The sequence below is a fragment of the Myotis yumanensis genome, unplaced genomic scaffold (assembly GCF_028538775.1).
Source record: "Myotis yumanensis isolate MYYU_CA2020_CCGP unplaced genomic scaffold, mMyoYum1.0.hap1 SCAF_14, whole genome shotgun sequence".
In the NCBI taxonomy this organism is placed as follows: domain Eukaryota; kingdom Metazoa; phylum Chordata; class Mammalia; order Chiroptera; family Vespertilionidae; genus Myotis; species Myotis yumanensis.
Genome location: NW_027223765.1, coordinates 14,279,394 through 14,302,177, shown reverse-complemented (window position 1 = coordinate 14,302,177; position 22,784 = coordinate 14,279,394). Strand labels below are relative to the sequence as shown.

The 22,784-nt window shown below is 37.4% G+C and overlaps 1 protein-coding gene across 12 annotated transcripts in view; it reads left to right on the top strand.

The window, feature by feature from the left end:
• The window catches only part of RBMS3 (RNA binding motif single stranded interacting protein 3), a 1,176,852-nt gene that overhangs the window by 1,086,131 nt on the left and 67,937 nt on the right, over positions 1-22,784 (top strand). For 8 of the 12 annotated variants that reach the window (XM_070433276.1, XM_070433277.1, XM_070433275.1 and 5 more), the window contains 2 exons: positions 13,905-14,015; positions 21,554-21,601. In XM_070433276.1, the coding sequence (XP_070289377.1) occupies positions 13,905-14,015; positions 21,554-21,601 (159 nt within the window). The remainder of the gene's footprint in view (positions 1-13,904; positions 14,016-21,553; positions 21,602-22,784) is intronic. The other 4 variants (XM_070433282.1, XM_070433280.1, XM_070433283.1 and 1 more) reach the window with 1 other exon arrangement.

Sequence of the window (22,784 nt, the reverse complement as noted above, 5' to 3'; positions counted from 1 at the left end):
ACTAACTTTAATGCAATAGCATAATTTCAGCCGGTGGTTAAAAAGTCAAAAAGAGGGGTTTTTTTTGTTGTTGTTTGTTTGTTTGTTTTTTAAATAAGTTTAATGTGTTTGTAGCTCCATGTTATTTTTCATAGAAGTTTCAAGTAGTAATGTAAAAAGGGTATATCATCATGGCCACGTGACGATAAACACTTAAAATTTGAATACCAGTTAGTAGACATAAAGTCATATTTGTTTCCCTTCAATGAGCAGTAGGACATAATAAAAATACTTAGTGAACAATTTGTATAGAAAGAAAAATCTTGACAATAGATTCACTGATAGCAAATAAATGCTGAGTATTAGCCAACAGTGAACTTCTAGATCTCCTGTTACAAGAGCCAAAAGGGTGCCACTGTCACCCCTGCCCCCAGTTGCATTGCTGCAAACCATGGAATCCTGCTACTTCTGCCACCTCTTGGCCAATAAAGTGGATGCCACATGCCCTGCCCACCTGTTATTCTAAACTCTCTTCCAAATCTAAGTCCTTTGCAGGTGCTTCTGGTTAGTGGAAGCCATATATCTCTAGCAGCAAGGGAGTCTAGGAAAGGTATGGTTTCTCCAATTCACTTTTGAAAAGTTCACTTTGTGGGGAACTGACAACATGTGGAGAGAGAATCCTCTATAATAAAAGCCTAATATGCAAATCAACCGAACAGTGGAATGACTGGTTGCTATGATGCGCACTGACCACCAGGGGGCAGACGCTCAATGCAGGAGCTGCCCACAGGCCTCAGGCCAGCCAAAGTGGGTGCGAGCAGGGTCCCCCCGATTGCCCTGTCAGTCGCCCCACAGAGGGAGGCAAGTGGGCGACGCCAGGCCAGCTAAGGCGGGTGCCAGAGGGGGCCCCCCCAATCACCCTGCCAGTTGCCCCACAGAGGGAGGCGACCAGCAAGGGTGGCAGGGCGAGCAGGCGACACCAAGCTGACCACAGTGGGTGCCAGCAAAGGTCCCCCGACAGCCCCACCAGTCACCCCATAGATCGGCCCTGATTGCTGGCCAGGCCTAGAGGCCCTACCTGTGCATGAATTTCGTGCACCAGGCCTCTAGTTAAAACATAAATGTCTTCAGCCATGACTGAGAGAGATACAGCAAAGGAAATAATTGGATTAATCTTAATGAGAGATAGTAAAGTGCTCAACCTAGCCAGTCTCACTTGAAAGGAAGACAGACAGTATTTGTATACATTTATGATGTAGCACTGACAACACTTGACTATGGGTTTGTTATAAATGATGAGAAAGAAGGAGAAGGCCAGGATGACCTGGAATTTTCCATATTCTAATAATCAAATATAGGAGAAAGAATAGAGGATAGAATGAGAACAAAAATATTCAGAATGGGACATAGTTGTTTTGAGATGTCAGAGATGTTAGATTCAGTGAGCAGTTACAAATTTGGGTCAGGAGTGCAGGCAAAAGGTCAAGACAACAAAGAACTTTAAAAAATTTCACTTTTAAACTAAGTTCAGCACTTTTGATTGCTTTCATGAGGGCCTAAAAAGCAGCAATATTTTGCAATTTTGTGTTTAACATCATTATACATACATATATGTATATATATATATATATATATATGATATATATTTAGATGTTGACTCTTACTACTTTATACCTCCTATTACTTATAAAACCTTTTCTAAATCTGGACCATAATAGACATTTCAAACTCATTTGGTGAATATTTGGAAAGAATGGAAGTTTTAGTTAGTTTAAGGGTTGCCATGAAATGTCTCATAGGGAATGAAATTTGGGCGGGGGGTGTAAAGGACATTTTATAGATAAAGGCAGATATCCTATGGAGACTCTTCAGGAACTGAACTAAATATCCAGTTGTCTGTAGTTATATTTGTGAGAGGCATATTAATGTTACTATGATTATTTGAAGCTGCTTGGCCCTCCAATAGGAACTGGAAAAGAAATTAAGAAAAATGATGAAGCAACAAACCAAGAATCTCTTTAAAAACAATGCAATAGAAAATGTACTCAGAGCCATGGCAGACATTAAAAAAAAAATTAAGCAAATCTCAAACTTCACCTTGAATATGACTCACCTGGGGATCTTATTCAACTGCAGATTCTGATGCAGTGGGGCTGGGGTTGGACCTGAGATTCTGTATCAGGCTCCCAGATGATGCTATCTGGTCCTGGACAACACGTTGAGGAACAAGGTACTAAAGAGTTTATAGCCATTGTATTAAACTTAGCAAAAGGCACAATTATTATTATAGCATTATGTTTAGGAGAAAGGGCAATAAAGTCTAAGTGAAATAAAAGATGTTTTTATGTATACGTTTCTTCAACAAATAGGACACTGAAGAAAAGAAACATAAAATTGGCTGTCACCTCATCAACTGGACAACTTTATGTATATGAATTGACATCTCACAGGCCTCAGATTAGATCTTGGTTGGATGCAAATATGATGTAAATTTTTACCTTAGAAGATGGCCATTGCATCAGGACATATTTTATGTCAGCATCACATTTCAAAACATCTCATCAATAGTATATATACTGAGTGTGAGACATGTTAGTGACAAATGTACTAATAGAAAGTGTACTTTAAAGGGAGTGAATTCGTTTTTTAATTGGGTCTTGACTTCACACCTGTATCCTTTGGTCTAGTTGAGTTGCCAGCTCTAACCAGGCAAATTTCTAAAAATGTCTTAAAAGAGAAAACGAATAGCCCAGAAATGTTCTCTGAGGGACCACAAAGTAAAGTCCATTTTGCAGCAAATTGCAGGACAAGGAATAGCTGCTTTCCTAGTAATAGCCAGAATCAAGGTGCCTTGTGACATATTTAGGCAATTTGCTCTATAAACAATGGCCATAAGTAGGAGAACAGCCAGCTTTTCCTCTTGATCACCCCTGAGGGTTGAGAAGTAATTTCCCAGGCCCATTCACCAATAGAATCCTACAAGGCCTTGGAAATGATTTGCGGTCGGGTTTGGGGGCCTATTTGTCAGTAGGGAGAAGTTTTTAATGAGAGGCTTTATGACAGCTCACCGTCCTGAGTGCTAGTTAAAGCGAGATAAACCTTTTACCAGACAAAAGACGCTGCCCATAAATATTCAGACATCTGCTGGGAACCCTATTTGCCTTATCATTTGGAAAAAGGCTGGCCTCAAATACTGCTTAGGACGTGCATTTTAAACTTCCTGAACGTTGAAAATCGACTTGGAGGTATACAAAGTGATTGCTGTGTAAGTGAATAAAGCATTTTTTTTTCTCTTATCACATGGCGAGGTTTGACAAGAACCTGAGCAGATATATGGCTATTAAAACGGTTTGTGGCATGGGAAAGCCCTAATGAAAACGTTTACACTGCAGTTGTGACAGTGTCTTCGTGGTAATACATGAAGGGAATGTTGCACCATGTAATGGGGTATGGGTAAGTCTTCCATAGAATGGAAATTACGTAGTGAACTCAAACGTTTAAAGTTCCTTGGGTAGTATGTGGCCCTTAGAAGACCAGGAATTCTCATACTAAATGACAAACACATTAAGCTGGCAATTGTCAGACAGGGGCACTGTTAAAGGAAAGCAAAGCCATTGAATGAATGGATTTTTAAGACCATCCTTTTGTCCAATCAAGGGATTGCTTCTGTCTCGTTTTGTTTTTTTCAATTGAATCCTCTTATCCAGTGTCAGCATGGAGTTGCTGTTGAGTTTACATCCCTTTAAAGTCATGGGTACCCTGGATGATAAGCAAGTGCCATCACTCATTTAGTCATTCAGCACCATTACAATTGTTTCATAATGGACACTGTGCTAGGTTGTAGAACCATTGGAAAATGAATCAACATCATGAATGGCACAGTGGACTTAGAATCCAGGAGAGAAATAAAGCATGATCATGTTCAAGGTGTGTGACACATAGCGTGAGAGAAGAGAGAAGCAAATGACCAACAAGCTGGGTCAGACACAGGAAACGTTCCCTAGAATGTAGCACTTGATCTACACACGTGCAAACCTGCTGTAGATGCCCAAGACTCCCGGCAGAGACAGCAAGGGCGAGAGAGAAAGATGAGTCAGAGAAGGATGAGGAGTTCAGTGTGGTAGGAGGAGAGACCTTATGTGGATAGTCTTGGAGAATTAAACCAAAGGGTAAATGGGAAGCCATGGGCTCTTTATAAAGCATGTGTGTTGTGTTAAAGAGGTCAGCCTAGATCTACCTGTAGGAGCCTTCTTTGGAGATGTCATGTGGAACTAAATAGAAAGGCACAGTTTCATGGGCGATCCTACTGCTGATTCCATCTAAATGATTTCTGGACAGACAGGAGGCATGGAAAATACTTTGATCCTATCACTGAATTGTCTTATGTGCCCTTAAACTCCTCCAATACATTAACTTACAACAGCCATTGGCTTAACAGTGCCGATGTCCTTAATATGTGACATTTCCACTATGAAATAATATCTGTCAAGATGCTAACTCAGCTATAAAAATGTGATCTATGCTGTACTTTGGTAGGGAAGGTAGTTTAACACGGCCTCTTTTATATTCCCTCTTGGAATGAAAAATAAGGAAAATTAGTTCTGCTTATCTTTAAAGGGATATGCATATTTTTAGGGTTATCTTTAAGGTAGGAAAATGGTAAGGAGCTGTTCTCCATATCTCTAATATAATTTTTAATTATGTAATATATTTTATTGGTATATATCAGTTTTCTTGGTATCTTAAAAAGTAGGGAAGATAGTGAAATATATTATGACCAACCCATTCATTTGATAAGTGTTATAGCTTAATGGTCTTTAATCTCTTTCTTCTTAAATCTCTTTAAACTGATTTTGGAACTGTATGCATGTGTGAGGAAGGCATATACCATAAGAGTTCTGCAAAGTAAAGACAAAGGACTTAGGTTGCACTATTAGTTTTTCCACACAAACTGTGTGAGTCCTTCATATCTTCAGAACATACCACATTGATTTTCATAACACACGTTTGTGCTGAGAGCCACACTTGATTAAATTATAGAATTAGAATGGGAAGCTAATGAACATACATGTTGCTGAAGCCATTAGAAGCTCACTGAAGTACTGGGATCCTTCCCAGCGGTTCTCAACCTGTGGTCGCGACCCCTTTGGTGGTCGAACGACCCTTTCACAGGTGTCACCTAAGACCATCCTGCATATCAGATATTTACATTATGATTCATAGCAGTAGCAACATTACAGTTATGAAGTAGCAACGAAAATAATTTTATGGTTGGGTCACAACATGAGGAACTCTATTTAAAGGGCCAGGAGGTTGAGAACCACTGTTCTATGCACACTTCATATTTCTATTGGCTCTGCAACTATGATCTCGTTAAGCAGAAAAACAAAAGGAAAAGAACATAGTAACCCACCTGCATAATGAATTTCCTTTCATAATTTTAATAAGTTTAATGATTAAAAAACTAATTGTTGTATTGCACTTTAGTCAACAAAACCATTTGACTGTGGGGACCCATGCCTTCAAGTTTTCAAGTCTCCCTCCACAGTGTAACATATTTACATTTTGATCTGTTGAAGTTCTAAAGAAGCTATTGAAAACATCAAAGTCACTGCCAAACAGATTTCTTTAGTTTTAGGAAAAAAAATTTAAGGGATTCAATAAAGCATTGTCGAGAATCCTAATTATCTAAGTACCTGCTTTGGTAAGAAATACTTCAATGTGACATACTTACATTCTTATTCAAAATGACATTATTTTATAAATAGGTACTTAACCAACCATTGAAACCATTATTCACAGTTGAATAGGCATGGTATTTAATTAGGATTCCTTTAAAGGAGACTCCATGGTTAAAACTAATTTGGTTTTAGTGTCTTTTAATATTGCATAGTTTTTAAAGATTTTGTAATTGATTTTAAGAGAGATGAAGGGAGAGGGAGAGAGAGAGAAACATTAATTGGCTGCCTCCTAGAAGCCCCCGACCTGGGATTGAACCTGCAACCCAGGCATGTGACCTGACCAGCAATAGAACCAACAACCCTTCAGTGCATGACATGATACCCAACCAACTGAGCCACACTGGCCAGGGCTAATATTACATATTTTTAAAACAATTCCAATCAATGAAAACTGAATAAAAAAGTAACACAAAATTAAGAATGTTTAAGAGAAAAAGAAAAATAACTATTTTTATAGCTAATAGCTTTTCTCTCTTTGGATAAATGATATACATAACTTTTCTAAAATTATCTGCTTGTAAACTTCATACCCTTAGCCCACAGTGACACATTCAAGGTAGCAGTCCCAATATTATAGCAATTGAGTCTAACTCATCTAAACTTAGAAGAGAGAAACCAGCTCTAGTTAGCCATATCTCTAAAATAAATAGAAATAGAAATTTGAACTAAAAAAATAATCATATAGCCAATGAAAGTCACAGAGCAGTCTTGCCTCCTTTCATTGATAAATTATAGAATTTAGGCAGTTGGTTTAGATGTCAAGTCGTTTAGAAACTTGTTTGTATCATTAATGTAATTTCGGTGCAGACGCTAAAATTTGCTGTTAGTTGTTGAGAGCAGAGAGTTGAATAGGTACTTTGTGCCATTTTCTAATTGCTGCAGCTTCAGATTTTTCTCATTTTGTATAAATGGAGCTTACGAATATTTGTCTGCATATGCCAGGTTTTCTGAACCTCAGCGTTAATGATGTTTGCGGCTGGATAATTCTCTGCTGTAGGGTCGTGTCCTGTGTGTTGTAGGATGGCTTCTACCATCAATGGCCCCTACCCACCACATGTCAGTAGCAGCTCTTCCCCACATGTCTCCTGATATTGTCAAATGTCCCTTCTAGATTAAGCAACATACTTTTAATTTTAATCATGTCCACAGATATGCCGTGGTGGTATTCATAGAATGTTTTTTACATCAGGTGAATTTCAGATCTCATTTTTAAGAATATGGTGATTGAAGATATTAATAAGTTCACAAATGTGCGTGCTGAACCATGGTTTTCAAACTGACCCTTGTGAAAAGGAGTTTTCTCAAAAGCTTCGGAATGCTCCATTTTGACGAGTACTCTCAGACTTGCATTGTTAAATGTTTACCTCTTGATTTGGAATTGTGTTCTTTCATCATTCTGCCAGCCAATATTTATGAAGCATATGTTAGATGCCTCATCCTGTAGATAGCACTAAACCACTCTCATTTGACAGTGGTGAACAAGCAGACATGATTCAGGCCCTCTTAGTGTGAACACCCCAAATAAAAAATGTTGCTAAGTGTCAGCCATGTTTCATTTCACTGAATAATTAGAGGCAGAGATAGAGAAAAGTAAGTCACAAAAACTGTTTTGAATATCTACTGACTGTAATTCTATTCATTGGGATTACAAAAGATGTGTGAACATAACCCTTGCCCTCTTGGAAGGTATAACACTGAAAGAAGCAATTAGAGAGTAACAAGGGGAAGGAAGGGATTAAGTGCTCAGATGGGGTCCTAGGGGCAGTGCGGGTTCCTGCTTACCAAGGTGATTGATCTTTCTGCCATACGGCCAGTGTTTGTCAGGGATCATTCCAGAATGCCTCCAAAGTCGAAGTCATATCTGCCAGCTCGGCTGCAGCTTTTGGGATTTCAAACATAATTTGTTTTAAAGTCAGACTGCCCTGTACAAGTTGGTTGGAAATTTATCAAGGTAGTTGAGGATTCATGAGTGTTTCTAAGGAGGAGGAAGCTTTTCTGCTCCATTTTTTTCTCTTCCCACAGCAGCAGCTCTTCTTAAACTTCACCCAACGACCCCCTTTGCTAAAAATGAAAAACAAAAAATTTTTTAAAACCACCTATTCGAAGATCACAAATGAAAAAGATTAAATATCTCGGCATATCCAGATAGGAATGTTGCACAGAAATATTGCTGGATACTGCATTTGGATAGCTGTTCCCCAGATTAAATAAACCACCTTTATGCCATTTATATTATTAAATCATCCTTGCTATTAGAAAATCATTTGCACTCACTGATTTACTTGTAAGCCCTTATCATTCTCTGTACTCCATTTTACTAAGCTAAAGATAGTCTGATGTACACAAACTCAATTCAATTATTTTCTAACTAGATTAGAAATATTAAAAAATTGACAGGCATAAAACCATACAGATGAGAAAAAAGACAAATGACCTTAACCAATATTATTTTAATTTTTTATTGTTGACACTAATTCTGATCCACCCCCCCGCCTTTGCCCACCTCCACCTAGCCCCCAGCCCCCTCCCTTGGCCATCCCCACACTATTGCCTGTGTCCATGGGCTACTTATATTGTACTTTAGCTAATACCTTCATCTTCCTTTATCCAGTCCCCCCAACCCCCCTCCCCTCTGATGTTTGTCAGTCTGTTCCATGCATCCATGCCTCTAGTTCTATTTAAGTTGTGTTAAATAATTACTATAAAAAATTCCTAAAAGTCATGGTAGGAAAAGAGTATATAATATGGGCCACGAACATTTTGACATAAGGCACCTAGATACAACAAGAGGGGAAAGGGGGGGTGACATTTCTTTTCTTTTTTTTTACTTATATTATCCAAACAATTTTCTCCCCTCTTTTACATCCTGATGATTTCAAATTCGGGCCTTACCAAAATTTCAAATAGGAAGAATTCTCACACAGGCAACAACACAAGGGAGACAGAGCAAATGGAAACACGGCAGGTCATTAGGCAGACCCCTGAATTATTCAGACAGTTGCCCATTTCAGCTCATCAAAAATGTAGGTTTGGCCTCTTTGCATATTTAAACCAAATATAATGGGAATATTGCTATAAAGACTCATGCCCTACCACAAGGCAATACATAATTGAGAAACAGTATAAATAAAATAAAACCAATTATTGGCATTTAAGAACTATAACATTTGTTTATACAATAGCAATTTATAGACAAAGCAGGCTTCTAAAACGTTAGGGTCCATCACAGTCATCTGGAGATATTAAAACACAGATTTGAAGACACAAAGCCAAGAGACTCTGATTTTGATTCTAATCCTTAGTTTGCTGCTGCAGGTCCACAGATCATAAGTTGGAGTGTCACTAGATGGACTAGAGTACGGATAGCCGCAGGAATAGTCATGTAGGTGTTCTTCTCACTGTAGTCCATATCCTGCTTTTAATAGAGGTTATTTTTGTTTTATTTTGTGTGTGTTTTTCATTTCTCTATCCTTTATTTACACAAATTACAATTTTTCTCTCTGCTAATATTCATCTTTATACAATTCTATCACATTAAAATTTGAACAATACATTCTGATTAAAGTTTACTAATGATAATGATGTGTATCATGTATGATGCCTTCCAAATTGTTGGCCAGATACTGTAACAAACTCTACAGGGCATGATTGCCTCATATTACAGTCCAAGGATAGGGCCATCATTAGACAAGGCTTGAATTAGATGCTCAAAGGATGTCATTTCAAGACCCTGGTTTTGAAATTTTGACTTAATGTATAAGCCAGGACATCCCCTCTGAGAGAGAAACTGAAGAAGGGAAGAGGGGTTGAGTGGAGACATTTGAGCAGATTATCTGGGGGAAAGGCATTCCAGGTGAAGGGGAATCACATGCAAAAGTGATGAAGGAAGGAAAATATTTGAGAAATAGCCAAGAGGCTAGTGTGCTTGCAAAGTGAACCACACAGAAAATGGTAAGAGAGAAAATCAGAGAAGACGCAAAAGGGCAATTAATCTCGGGCTTTGTTGGGTCCTTGCACTGATACTGGCTTTTGTCCTGAGTAAGAGGGATAGCCATTGGAGGAAAGGAGTTGAGACTCGAATGTGAACTGGCACAGGGAGCAGTAAGCAAAGGGAAGTGAAATTTATTACAGCAAAAGTAACAAATCTCTTGGCACACCAGAAGGGTCCCAAAAAAGGTCGCTTCAGACGCTCACTAGTCTAGGGGTTTATATTTTCCTGCTCTTGCCCTTTATTGGCTCTTTCAAAAAAAAAAACACCACCCAATCTCTTTTTGCCTGCATTGTCTTCCTGCTTTTAGTTCCCATTCTGTGTTCAGGGGAGGGCAGCTCTACAGTTGACTGGTACATTCTGCCTGTCTTGCACACATCCTGACCACCTGGCTCATCTCTCTTTTTTTTTTTTTTTTTTTGAGCTTTAATTGATCTTTTTTTATTTTATTTTTAAATCTTTATTGTTGAAAGTATTAAATATGTCCCCCTTCTCCCCACATTGGCCTCTTCTAGCCACTGTCTCCACTCCAGGCTTTAGCTACCATCTTCTCTTCTGGAGCCCTTGTCCTAAACTACCTGATCCCATCTAACTCCTCAGAGTGACAAGATCTGACTTACATTTTCAAAGGATCGCTCTGGTTGCTGTGTTGAACTAGAGCTAGACCAAGAGGAAATAAGAGAAAACAGGGAAACGGATCAGCAAATTTGCAATAGTTTCATACAGCTTTTGAGCCAGCTCTGTGTGCTCTTGTTGGAAGAGAGCCTGCCCACATTTCCCCTATTTGCCAATCATCTTATATTTCATTTGGGAAATTAAAATATTGATGAACTCTCCAAGACTTGAAATTTCTTTCAACTATTGGCAGAAGGTTAACCACACAGATGCTTTTCTGGCCTTAGGTCAGCTGTGTTTACTCCACATCAATGATCTTTGGAAACTTTCTCCAAATTACTATTGAAATTGTTTATTTCAGAACTAGGGTGACCAGATCGGCCCTCCATCTCTTGAGCGTGAGCAGCTTTGTTTTGCAGAGGCAGTAGCTAAAACAGACCAGACATTTCCATCAGCTGTTTGGTCATTGTGCTTTTTAGTGGAATTACAGCATGTTACAGTATTTTTCTTTGCCGCTTAAACATTGAGCAAACCCAGACATCCGGAGATGCTAAAATGAAAAATCTGTTTCCTTTTGCCTTGCCATTTGCCAAGCAAACTCTGTCAGACAGCACATTCTATACATTTCGAGAAAATGAAATTACCCTTAATGTGTTGGCAACATCTGTCACAAAACACTCTTCAGTCTATGGCTTAAATGCATTGGGTAGAAATGGATTTGACAGTATATTTAATGAGACACAATTATAGGTGAGGGCACTAGTTTGGCCTTAACAACCATAGGTTTTTCTTTTCCTTTTTTGTTGTTTTTCTTTTCCTATTTTGTTCTTCTTTCTTTTCTCTCTTCTTTGTAAATGGCATATACAATACAAAGGACATTCTTTGATGAGGAAAGTGACTTGCAAACACCATTCTTTGTTGTAAACAGCCAGCACTTCAAATTCTTTAAGTTTCCTTCCCTGATAAAGTGTCATCAAGAAAATGTGTTTCTCCAAGAGGTTCCTGCCTACTACTAGTATTTCCACCTTACTCACTGATTGTGAAGTTCTTCCATCCCTTAAGACAGTTACGAAATTAATGTTCTTAATAATTTGTGGGAATCCTTTTTTCATTGAACATCTTTACTGAATATGAACAAGAATGTGTGTTCTTACCAATCCTCCCCCAAGAATTACTATTTTATTGTTCATTCATTTGTAATAGCTGGTCTGGGTAGGAAAAGAATGTTTCCCTTACATTGTTTTACACTCCTTGCCTAGTGCTGCTAGTTACAATTCCAAAGGATGACAAGTCCCTTCCCACTCTTTCCTTTGATTGTCAGGTGTTTGGTTTATACACAGAAGCAGCGCTTGCTCTGTGGCATCTGTAATCAAGTGAGTCCCCAAACACTTTCTGAGAAAGGATGTTTTAAAGAGACCAGACAATCCTTCCTAAATTAGTTCCAAATGCAGGCATTCAATCCTTCTATTCTTATCATGCATGGATTTTGATTCATCTGTCACATACTCACATATCTCATTTGCATATTGCCTTCCAAACAAAGACTCAAGTCTGCCTGCTCCGCCACACTGGGGAATGAGGTCACCCCCTAGGGCGTTGCAAGGAAAGTCTTCCTACCAAACACAATTTGGTCTTTATCTCTGATTTATGACAAACAATCTTTATGTGACTAGCGCAGGCTGATTAAATTGAGGGGTTTCCAAGACTGTGACAGTTTAGCTGTACGTTAGAGTCTCTAGGGCAAATATTCTGAAAAGATAGACTAAGTCCCAAGTTCAAGAAGAGTGTTGAAGTCTTGCACCTGCTAAGGATTAAAATATTGTGATAGTGCCACTTTGGGGTTGAAAAAAATGCTTTAGAACTTGTCTTAAGTCTGAGGTTATTCTATATAGTTTTTATTTAAGTGATTTAAGAACTTCTGGTCTTCTTAAATGAAGGCCAGTAAGTGATTTTTGTTTTTAATATCAAGATGGTTTTGCTAAAGCAATTTAGACAGCAGGAAGAAACTGTGATGTGTGTCTGAATTACAAGTTAAAGTTTTTATCATGTGTCTCATTCAAGAAGCATCCTGATGAACAACAATTCACAGAAGCATCACAAAATTCAAACAACACAAATCCACAACCGTGTATATTTACAAGCTAGAGACCTTTAAAATAACATATTTTCTGATTGAATCTTGCTCAAAAGCCTTTTGGAGCAAAGTTGAATCTGTATAGTAAGCATTTCCAAATATTTGGCTCAATTGCTATTCTTCCTCCATATTAATGGAAAGGAGTCCATAAAAAAGGCTGAGTGATAGCCTGATCTTTTAACACCTACAGTCGGGAAGTTGGATTTGGATAGAAACATGAGGAATTAATCATCCTGAGCAAAAGCGTTTTAGGAAACATTTGCCTGTGGGTAATTAGTTCGGGGTCTGAAAGCCTGTCGTCTACGTGGATCTGTCCTAGTTTTATTTCTTCAAAATGTTTACTTGGAGAAAAAGTCACATCGTGAAAAAATAATGTTTATAGGAAAAAATAGCATTCAGATACCTACCATGTTATTGCCATGGAATGTTTAAAAGAGCTGCTACTGCCTTTATCATCATCTTTAAAATAAAACATTGGAATAATATAATATCAAAGACTCTATCCAACCCTAGATTTTCAATTTTTTTAAAATATCTTTCATTGTCTAAATTAGTCAATTAAGGCAGAAAAGTAGGGTAGAGGAAAAGGAAAGAGGGGTATGTGGCCCGGCTCTCTGCTTCAATAGCCAAGCGATACTTTGTATATGGGCAGAAGTGGGTTTTGTTTTTTTGTTGTTTTTTTTTAATATCTAGTAATTCTTACATTCCAATAGTTATAATAAATCAAAAAGCATATTCTAAAGGGATGCTTTTCCTAACACCTGATGAAACAATTGACATTTTTACATTTTGAGAAAAGTATAGCAATGTTGTATTTAACTGGCATTTAACAGTTTAGTATCTTCTGTCAAAAGCATAGACACAAAGAAAGTAGGTCAAAATATTCAAATTTTAAAACATGGGAAATAGTAACTTGAATTTTTATTACATTTATACTAGATTTTAGTATGTTCAAAGAGAGATCCAGTGAAGGAATCCATCTGGACCAGTGTTATCACCACAGTGGTAGATTGTACTAAGCTGATCAAAATCTGCCCATATAAATCATAGATACATGTTGTAAACCAAAAGTTTTATGCAGTATCAATAAAAACTAGAGAATTTCCATCATATTTGTATATTTTTAATTAAGAGAAGTTAGTATTTAGAACAATGAGAGGGCATATATATGATATTTTGGAATACATTCTACATTAAATATTAGAATTATAAATAACAAGCATTTTAAATACATCACGGATAAATCCGTGATGGAAAGGAAGCCACTGAATGCTATATATTTAGAACAGAAAATGTCATGGGTGGATGTAAAAATTATACATGGTTGAATTTAGCCTTTTCAGTACTAGTAAACAGGTTGGATGTTATCGCAGTCTACTGTGCTTATGTGTTTTAAGTTTCCTTCCTGTGGAACGTATTTTCAGACGGACATTGTGTGTGCTTCTAGGGTGCTGTGATTACGCCGACAATGGACCATCCAATGTCAATGCAGCCAGCAAACATGATGGGCCCCCTGACACAACAGATGAACCATCTTTCGTTGGGCACAACAGGAACGGTGAGTTGAAGAGTTTGTTTTGTTCTGTTTTCTTGGATTTCTTCGACAAGATGAAATACTCTCTTTTCACGGGCATTGTCAGCAAAACTGGCTCTGTACCGTTGACTAACACACCTTTCAGGTTCCAGTGTGAACAAGCTGCCTTCTGCCTGCATATTCCATTCTGGGACACGTTTACTCACATTGACAACGCTGAAGGCTGTGTTGTGCTGCATCTAAATTTGAGTTACTTCTAGCTCTTGAGACAAAATTCACCAAGTATAATGTCTGTTTTTGGAAGAGTGTCTTTATGCATGTACCTGCAAATCTAGACCTTGTAACTTAATATACTTGAGCCTGTTTTTCTTTTCCCAGATGCTTACCACTTCAGCTAATATATCTTTCCCAGGTTACTTACAGTGAGGGGCCAACCTTGACTATGACTAATATACAGGGTTTTTAATTCAGTTTCCATGTTTAAGTCAGTAAAAAGTAATTGAGAACCTGACATAATCGAGTTCTTTTCGTCTTTCTTTTGACTATATTGACATAGATTATGTTGAAAAATGGGAAAGGAATCTAACATACTTAATCTTTTTTTATATATATAAATTGGGATATTTTCGACTAGCCATTATTTTTCCTTAGGGAATAAAAGAATATCAAAGAGTTCCCATTGCAACCTTGATTTTATATCAGTGAGGCCTTGGAAGTCAGTTGCAATACTTTGTGTTAGTTTTTAAATCCATACAAAGAGAATTCCCCAAATAGTCAAGGAGGCAAATGTTTAATACAACCTGGAATACTTCAACTTTGTTAATTACCATTATAGAGAACAGTGAAAGGCATCAAAGTCAACCTCTTATGTGACACCATTCCTAAGAGTTTTTATTTTTTTATAAATGTTAAGGCAGGTAATTTTTCCTTTTTAAAGCTGTAGAAAGAAAAATATATTTTCTTTTTATGGAAGCAGCTTAAATATTATAGAAATAACACTGGACTTGAAGTTGGGAGTTCTAGCCTCAAATCTTGATTGAGCCCTATTGTTTCTATCTGTCCAGTCTCAATTTCTCTCTCTGTCTAGTTGAAGTATTGAACATGATATATGGGGTTCCTCTGACTACATGCCTTTGTGTCTTTAAGGCTATATGTCTCATAGTCACCACTTCTGGGGTTCTTCACAATAATGCTAGCATCATCTCCAAATATCTTCATATACTATGTGCACTAGTTATATATTGGAAATTTTACCTTAAAGCAATGGCTTGCTTGATACATTGGCTTTTTGGGAATATAAGATGTTTCTGACATGTCCATGGAAGCCTCAATAATCTGCTCTAAATAGGAATAAAGTCCATAAAGCTAGTGGAAAGAGTTGCTTTGTTTCAATAAAGAAGTTTAACTTTATTAACATAAAGTACCTATCTCTAAGACTTCAGTTTCTGATCCTAGGAAAAGCAGTTGATGATACTTTACCTGTCTGAGGCTGGGCTGGGTCAAATGATTTCTTAGGGCTCTGACCTAGACTTTTAAAAGTCATGTCTAAGGCGACATTTAACTCTACACTGTGGCACAGCTAATTTTCATCAGGGAGATAAAATTTGAAGATAATATTTCTGGAGCTTTTAGTACTGTGTTAAGGATTATTTGTCATTGCTTTGCTCATTTTCCAGCAAAACAGACTCCATGAAGTGTTGAGAGGCCTCAAGTTTCTCATGTGCCCACTATTGATTTCCCTTCATGTCAGCCTTAATCTCCTTAAGGGATCATAAATTCTCAATAAGTGAAGTATTGCGATCTTATTATATTGAATAACAATCTGGAATCTGATAAGAGAGGGAGTTATAATGCAAAGCCCAGCAAGAAACACTTTATAAATCCTAGTCATTTGAATCAAAAGCAAAGCCAGCTGACTTGCTGAAGTTCAAATTTGCAAACTAGAAAAAACATAAAAGCTAAGTTTAATTAAGATTATGACTGGATCCTTTAGGGAATTGAAAAATAAACTACAACATGAAGAACAGATTTAGGATTATAATAGTTATTGATTCAATAACATATATTATGATTAGTATTTAAGCATTTTCAACAAGAACACACTTATATGTAAGATCACTATTTTTACCTAGCTGGAAATGGGCAGATTATTTAAGAATGATATACATCCCATTCCTTTCTCAGCAAAAGTTTAAAATTTGTGGTTTATTTTTAATACCAAATTTTCTGTACCTTTTCCTCCCATTCTTTTCTCCCTTCACATTTGTACTAAAAAAAATGTTTATGTATATTATAAACTTTGTATAAATTGATATTTTGCAAAGGTTTGAAAATTCATAAGATTCTGGAAAGGCAGAAAGAAAACAATATTATTTTGTTGATTTATTCAACAAAATACCACTATATCTAGTGCCCAGAATACTGGTAAACATTTTTCTTGACTGTCACTCTTGTACTTCAACATGCCATCATAGATTCATTTTATGTGAATTTTTGATTGGTATGTGGAGTGGCTATCAGATTTTCCCATCTATTTCTTCTTTTCAATGTATTTTATTATTGCTGGGAAGATTGCCTGTTGTCATGAAAAGAACAGTGGACATTGGGATCAAACTTAAGTTCAAAGTCCTGCTCAGCTCCTTATTAGCTATGCATGTTTAGGCAGGTTTTTTAACCTCTCTGAACTTTTATTTCCTCTTCTAAAAAGTAAAAAAATAACATTTACATCCCCGGGGAGTTGCCAGTGTTAAATGCAATGACAAATGTGACATTCCTAATACAGTGTGAAATCTGGCAGATAGATGCTTATCAAAGGAGCTGTCCTTACCCGCCTATATCCAGTGGCTTCAACTGGTAGGAATCTAGTCCAAGTCACCAGAAGGGATGTAGGAAATTAACAAGTTCACAGCACAAACACACTGGCCTACTCTATTTCATTTGGCATAACATTTCTTTTTCACGTTTCCACTTCCTTAGTGCCTAACATACTCTTCCAAGGTTGTAAACTCAAAAATTCTAGAGGCCAGCCAAGTCACATTAATGAATCAAGTTGGCTGATTCAAGCAAAAACCCTAGAAGAACAGAGTCAACTTTGGTCTACATTGACCTCTCATGTACTATAAATATACTTGATAGTGGAGATGACATTTTAAATTAGAGATATTTTTAATGCAATACTAATAACCTCTCTGCCTGAGAGTTAGGTGAACAGTAGGGGGAGGTGGCACCCTTGGCAGCCTGGAACATGATGTTGCCTCTAAGGAAGGCAGCCACTACTCAACTCCAGGTCGCTATTGCTACAGAGGCATACAGACCTAGGGTGGCCGCCCCTTCCAATTTTTTTTCAGATAAATTAAATATTTAAATCTTAATGGAACAGTTCCCTATATTTGAATATTGAACCCAGTTTGCCCTAAAAGCTCTCAGATTGTGACTCCTGCCCAGGGATTTCCTAGGTCTCCTCTGACTCTTCTGGCCATTGCTGCTTCTGTTCTTTCACAGGCTGCTCAGACAGGGTTCCATTTTTTAACTTCTCATTAGTACATGATTTCCTTAAGCCATGCCATCTACTTTCATGGTTTTGAACTCTGCTTGATATGCCAAAGACTCTTAAATCTGAGTCCTCAGTGCTAACCCCATCCTACATTTTTAAACCCATTTTTCCAACTATTTGCTAACTGTCTCATGTAAATCTCCCTCTGATATCTCAAAGTGAGCATGACCCAAACTAATCGCATTAGCTTCCCCAGGCGTCCTCCCCACTGATGCCCTTCCGCTTACACATTCCTGCTTTTTATTTCCTCTCAAGCCATATCCATGCCCTTTTGCTCTGCTAGTCAAATGCTAATCCTAGAACTCAGTCTAGACTCTTTCCTTCTCCCTCAGCACCATATACAATTACTTTTCAAGTCCCATCAATTTAGTCTCATAGACATTTGTCAAATACATCCCTTCCTCCACACTTCTAGACACTGCCCAGGGTCTCACTTGATTACTTATAATAGTCTCCTAACTGCTCTTCCTGCTTCCTGTCTCAATGGGCTCCAATCCATTCTCCAGCATGTAGCCACAGCCAGTCAATCTAAAATTATCTGATCATGTGTCTCTCTTACCAGTAACTTCAGAGGCTTTCAGACATCTAAGCTCACTGAAATTCTACAAACAAGATGTGAGCAGTGACGAGTCAAGATAAAGACAGGAGCCTCCATCCAGAAACAGATAGGCTCCAGGGGAAGAGCAGAGAGAGATCAGTGAATGATCTACAGTAGGCAGTGGTTCAGGGCTAATGGGGAGTTGGAGCTAGATTGGAATTTTCCAGTATTAGAAGGGGGGGGGGGGGGGGGCGGAGGGAGGCTTAGTCCATAGGCCACATCCCACTTTCCTTTCTAAGATCCCTGGGTAAAGAAGTTTATTGAGATGCCTCTTTTTCATCTTCATAAAAGTAGATATATTTGGTCCCTTGTAACCCCCAATTTTGAAATGGAAGCCAGGTAGTTTAACCTTTCTCTACCATTTGCCACTGCAAATGCTTATTGTTCAATTCTCTACATATTTTTGAGCCAGATAGAGTCTCCCAGCCTTAAAAGAAATAAAATAACTGTTTTATTCCAGGGCTCTGCTGACCTTGGAGAATTTTCTAGCTTTTCCACTTTTTTTTGTCCTTGTCATAGGAGTCCCTGGATAGAACCAAAGCCCTGTTAACCACCATTTCTTATCACTGTATTGTAAGCTTTAGCCGAAATCACTGGGGATTTTACTGTATTATGAGAACCTCCAAATTGCATGACAATCTTGTTTTACAAGTTTCTTATCTCATTTTCATTTGTTCAGTTGGTGGTCACCAGTGGCTTACAATGTCACCAGTATCTTTGAAAGAAATAAAAGTTTTTGTTCTGCAGGCTCCTTATCTGCAGTTCTGTTTGTATTCTCCAAACCACTGGTGATTTGTGACATCATTGGATTCCATGGTGTAACCATAGCCACTCACAAAGATAATCTTGTAATTCTACTCCATTTGTGCATGTAGTTCCCTAACATTTTTTCAGTCATACCATTTCTCCTTTATTACTGTAAAATGTTGAATTACTAATTTTGCTCAGAGATTATCTTTTTTAATTATTACATATCAGTATTAGGGCTAAGAGTAATAAAGAACAGTGAGCACATAGTGTTAAATGGGCTCATGACTAGAAAATAATATCATAAATTCACAAATGGCAATGAGTATATCTCCTTAAATGGTTTTTGAAGAAAAGGTGTCAATTAATTAAAAATGGTCAAATACAAGACTGAAAATATAGACAAAAGGGAATAGCTTTTTAAATTTGTTTAGTCTTATTCTAAGATAAATAAACTTTGAAGGTAGTCTTTAAACAAAAAGTGAATAGGCATTAAGTGAAAGTCTAGTATTATGAGAGTTTAATTGCAAATATTAAGTTTTTGCTGCTTAAAAATTTATTCTGACTTCAAATAAATTAGCAACAAAGTACAAGAGCCCAATAGATAAAAACAATGTGAATATATAGTTGGTAAAAGAGGAAACAGAATGCCAAAAAACATGAAAAATAATAATGAAATAAATAGTAATTTAATCAAATACACAGAGACATACACACATAACCCATTAAAGAAAGTTATAAAAATAGTATGCATTGCTGATGAAGGTGTGAGGAATAAACATTCTCATTATGTGATGACAGGGATCTAATTTGTAAAAGTCTCAGTTGGATAGCAAGGTGGACAGTCAAGACATTTTAAAACAGCTCTGCTGACTGACCAATAAATTTTAGTTTTAGAAGCTATTTTATGGAAATATTCTAAAGTAACAGTAAAGCCTTTATACCTCAAAAGTGTTCAAGCTAGTGTTCGTTATAATGTCTAATGAAGAAGAATTATTGAACCATAAGCCATTCACAAATCAGAATGTAATACTACATGGAGTTATAAAAAATTAAACCAAGTAGGAAAAGGATGAGCTGTCATTATGAGCAGGATGTAAATTTGCACATGTATCAAACATGAAAAAATATTTATGAAATAAGGCTATAGAAATACAAAACAAATGTGGTTATTTCTGGGTGATGGGATTAGGGATCATTCCTATTTTAATCATATTTCTATACATTCTCCAGGTATACAACAATAAGCATGATTTACTTTTATTATTTATTTTTAATACAAATGTATTTGTGGAAAAATGACTAGTGGCATGATCTTAAAATTAACTTTTTGTTTGTTTGTTTGTTTGTTTGTTTGTAGTAATGTGTGATTGCAGTTTTTAAAAAGGAGCTAGGCATTACTACCACTATTTAAGAACGTATTTGGAGACCCTATAAAAATGATTCTACTTATTCTAGCTTTGGTGATGGTAATCACTTTACTAGTTCACATACCTGTTTTGAGAAGCAAAATGACTCATGCCTAAGGTTTATTTGCTTTTGAATCTTTGACCAAATATTTTTATCTGTCTTCTCATGAGAAAGTGATTAACATTGTCCTTTTGTGGCAAGGAGATTAAATGGAGAAATGTCTGAGAGTCCAAATGAAGTTTTTAAGTCGATGGAAAAAGGAAGTTTGAGATTTTAGTTTTTTTAAGAAATAATGATCATATAAATGGAATAAGCGTATCACAGCCATCTATGTAACCGTGTTTGGGCAGTTTATTTGAATGTGATCGATATTTGGTCTTTTCACACAGTTTACCCCTCCAAGGGGAATTGGGGCTAGATTAGAACTTTCCATTTTTAAAGGGGGGTAGGGAGGTGGAGGGGCCTTGAGCCATAGGCCAGATCCAGCTTTCCTTTTTTAGATCTCTGGCTAAAGAAATTTACTAAACCAAAGCCTCTTTCTCATTAAAAAAAAAAAGAAGATCTATTTGGTCCCATATAACCCCAAATTTTGAAATGGATGCCATATGGTTTAATTAGTCTTTCCCTAATATTTGCTACCTCCAATGTTACAACACTTAGGAAAAAGACAGCAATCATTGCTGAGTAGATTGTTCTGCTTGTCTCTGCTCTCACTTCTCCAGCAGGCAAAGCTCCTTGGTCTTGACTGACAACCATTGGGATCAGAGTCAGAGCTGAGTGATCAAAATGCATCAGCCCCCATGGAGTATGGAAATGTGCACATTTTTTATTGATCTCTTAAATTTTCCATTCTTTATTTTTTCTCCAGGACTTTGTTTCATATTGCGCTCTGGGCCCCTTCTAGATGGGCTGCCTTGTAGAACTTTTGGGTCAGAGAGGGTACAGATTTCATATCGATACCCCATAGAAGTGACCAAAGTAATGACAGACTGAGGAAGATGACAATGTTCTAGGACGGAGTGTACTGTCCTAGCAGGTGGAGCCTAACACCATGTACAGTGTGGTGGTTATGGTGACCATTGTAACTACTGTAAACTGGGTAAGGGTCATAGTGCCTGAAGAACTTGGAGGTAGGGGGGTTAGGCAACCTCATGACATACAGTGAGTGGGCACTTCCAAGATGTAGAGCTAAGATTCTGTTTTATTTTCTTTTGTACTTCATTGCATTCTTTCTCATGCTCTTTTCATTCAAAGATTCAGTCCCAAGACAGGATTATGATACTCCACCAGCTGTTGTGTCAGGTAGGAAAATTCTAATTCCTTTCAGACTTGATTGGTGGGGAGAGATGGAAGTTGCCTGGTTTTCTCCAAAACTCTTTAAAGCAGTGATTCTCAATGGGGCTGGGTACAAGGAATGTAAATTTCAGTTCCGGGGTGGGGGGTAGAGTGGGGCAAAGGGAGTGGGCAGAGCATGGTTCAAAAATGGTTCAAAAACCATTTTTTAATTTAATAGTTCAGTCCAATTTTGTGTATGAAAAATAAATATGTTGCTTTTGTAATAAAAAGTAAAAGCTCAAAGACATTTGGTCTGTGAAGGATACACAGAACGTGGAGACTATGTTCTGTGTATCAGAGGGTCTCAGTGTGGGAGGGTTCATCAGAATTTCTGAGAAGTGGGAGAGGACATTTATGTTTATCAAAGGAGGGCACAAATTAATAAAATGTAGTTTGAGAAGCACTGCTTTGGAGACCAGAATTCTTCTGAAATCAGAAAATCATCCCATTTTGCTTGCTCAACACCCAGCGTAGTGTCTCACCCATAGTAGGTGCTCAATATAATTGTTTGTTGAATGAATCAAAACTTCAGATTTGTTCCAAAAATGGTATTTTGGATATTGAAAGAGAAGCTGCCAATGTTCCACTTGTACAGCAAAGTGGCAGAGATTGATCTGAGAGTACATTAGCATCTTGAGGATTGTTATTAGCAATATTTAAGTTGGTTCATATACTTTGGTGGTGCAGTTTCTAGTAGGGGATGGGTAAGTGAAAGGGTGGAGTTTTATTTTGGTTGTACAGATCTTGTGCTTTCTTAACTTTGAATTTTGGTTTCTTGCAAAGAGGATAATGGGCATAATTTTTTGCTTTTGTTGATTTGTTTTTAACTAAATAAAATACTGGCAGCCTAAAGAGCTCTGAACTCTTTGATCCTTTCATGTGTTAGATGATGAGGACATACAATCTAAAGCAAGAGATGAAGGCCAGGAGAGCCCATCAGTGGGAAGAGCCTGGCCACTGAGTGGTGGTTTTTAATAGAGAACAGCATGCTAGTGGCCCCTGGGTTTGCCTGACCTAGCATCTCAAGGGCAATCCTTTCCTCATGTCTGATGGACTTGTTTAATGGTGCTCATGGCTGAAAATTCATCTTACAAGTTCAGTTGAGAAACAATGAGTTAGCTTTCAGTTGTGAAATCACTTTTTTTTTTTT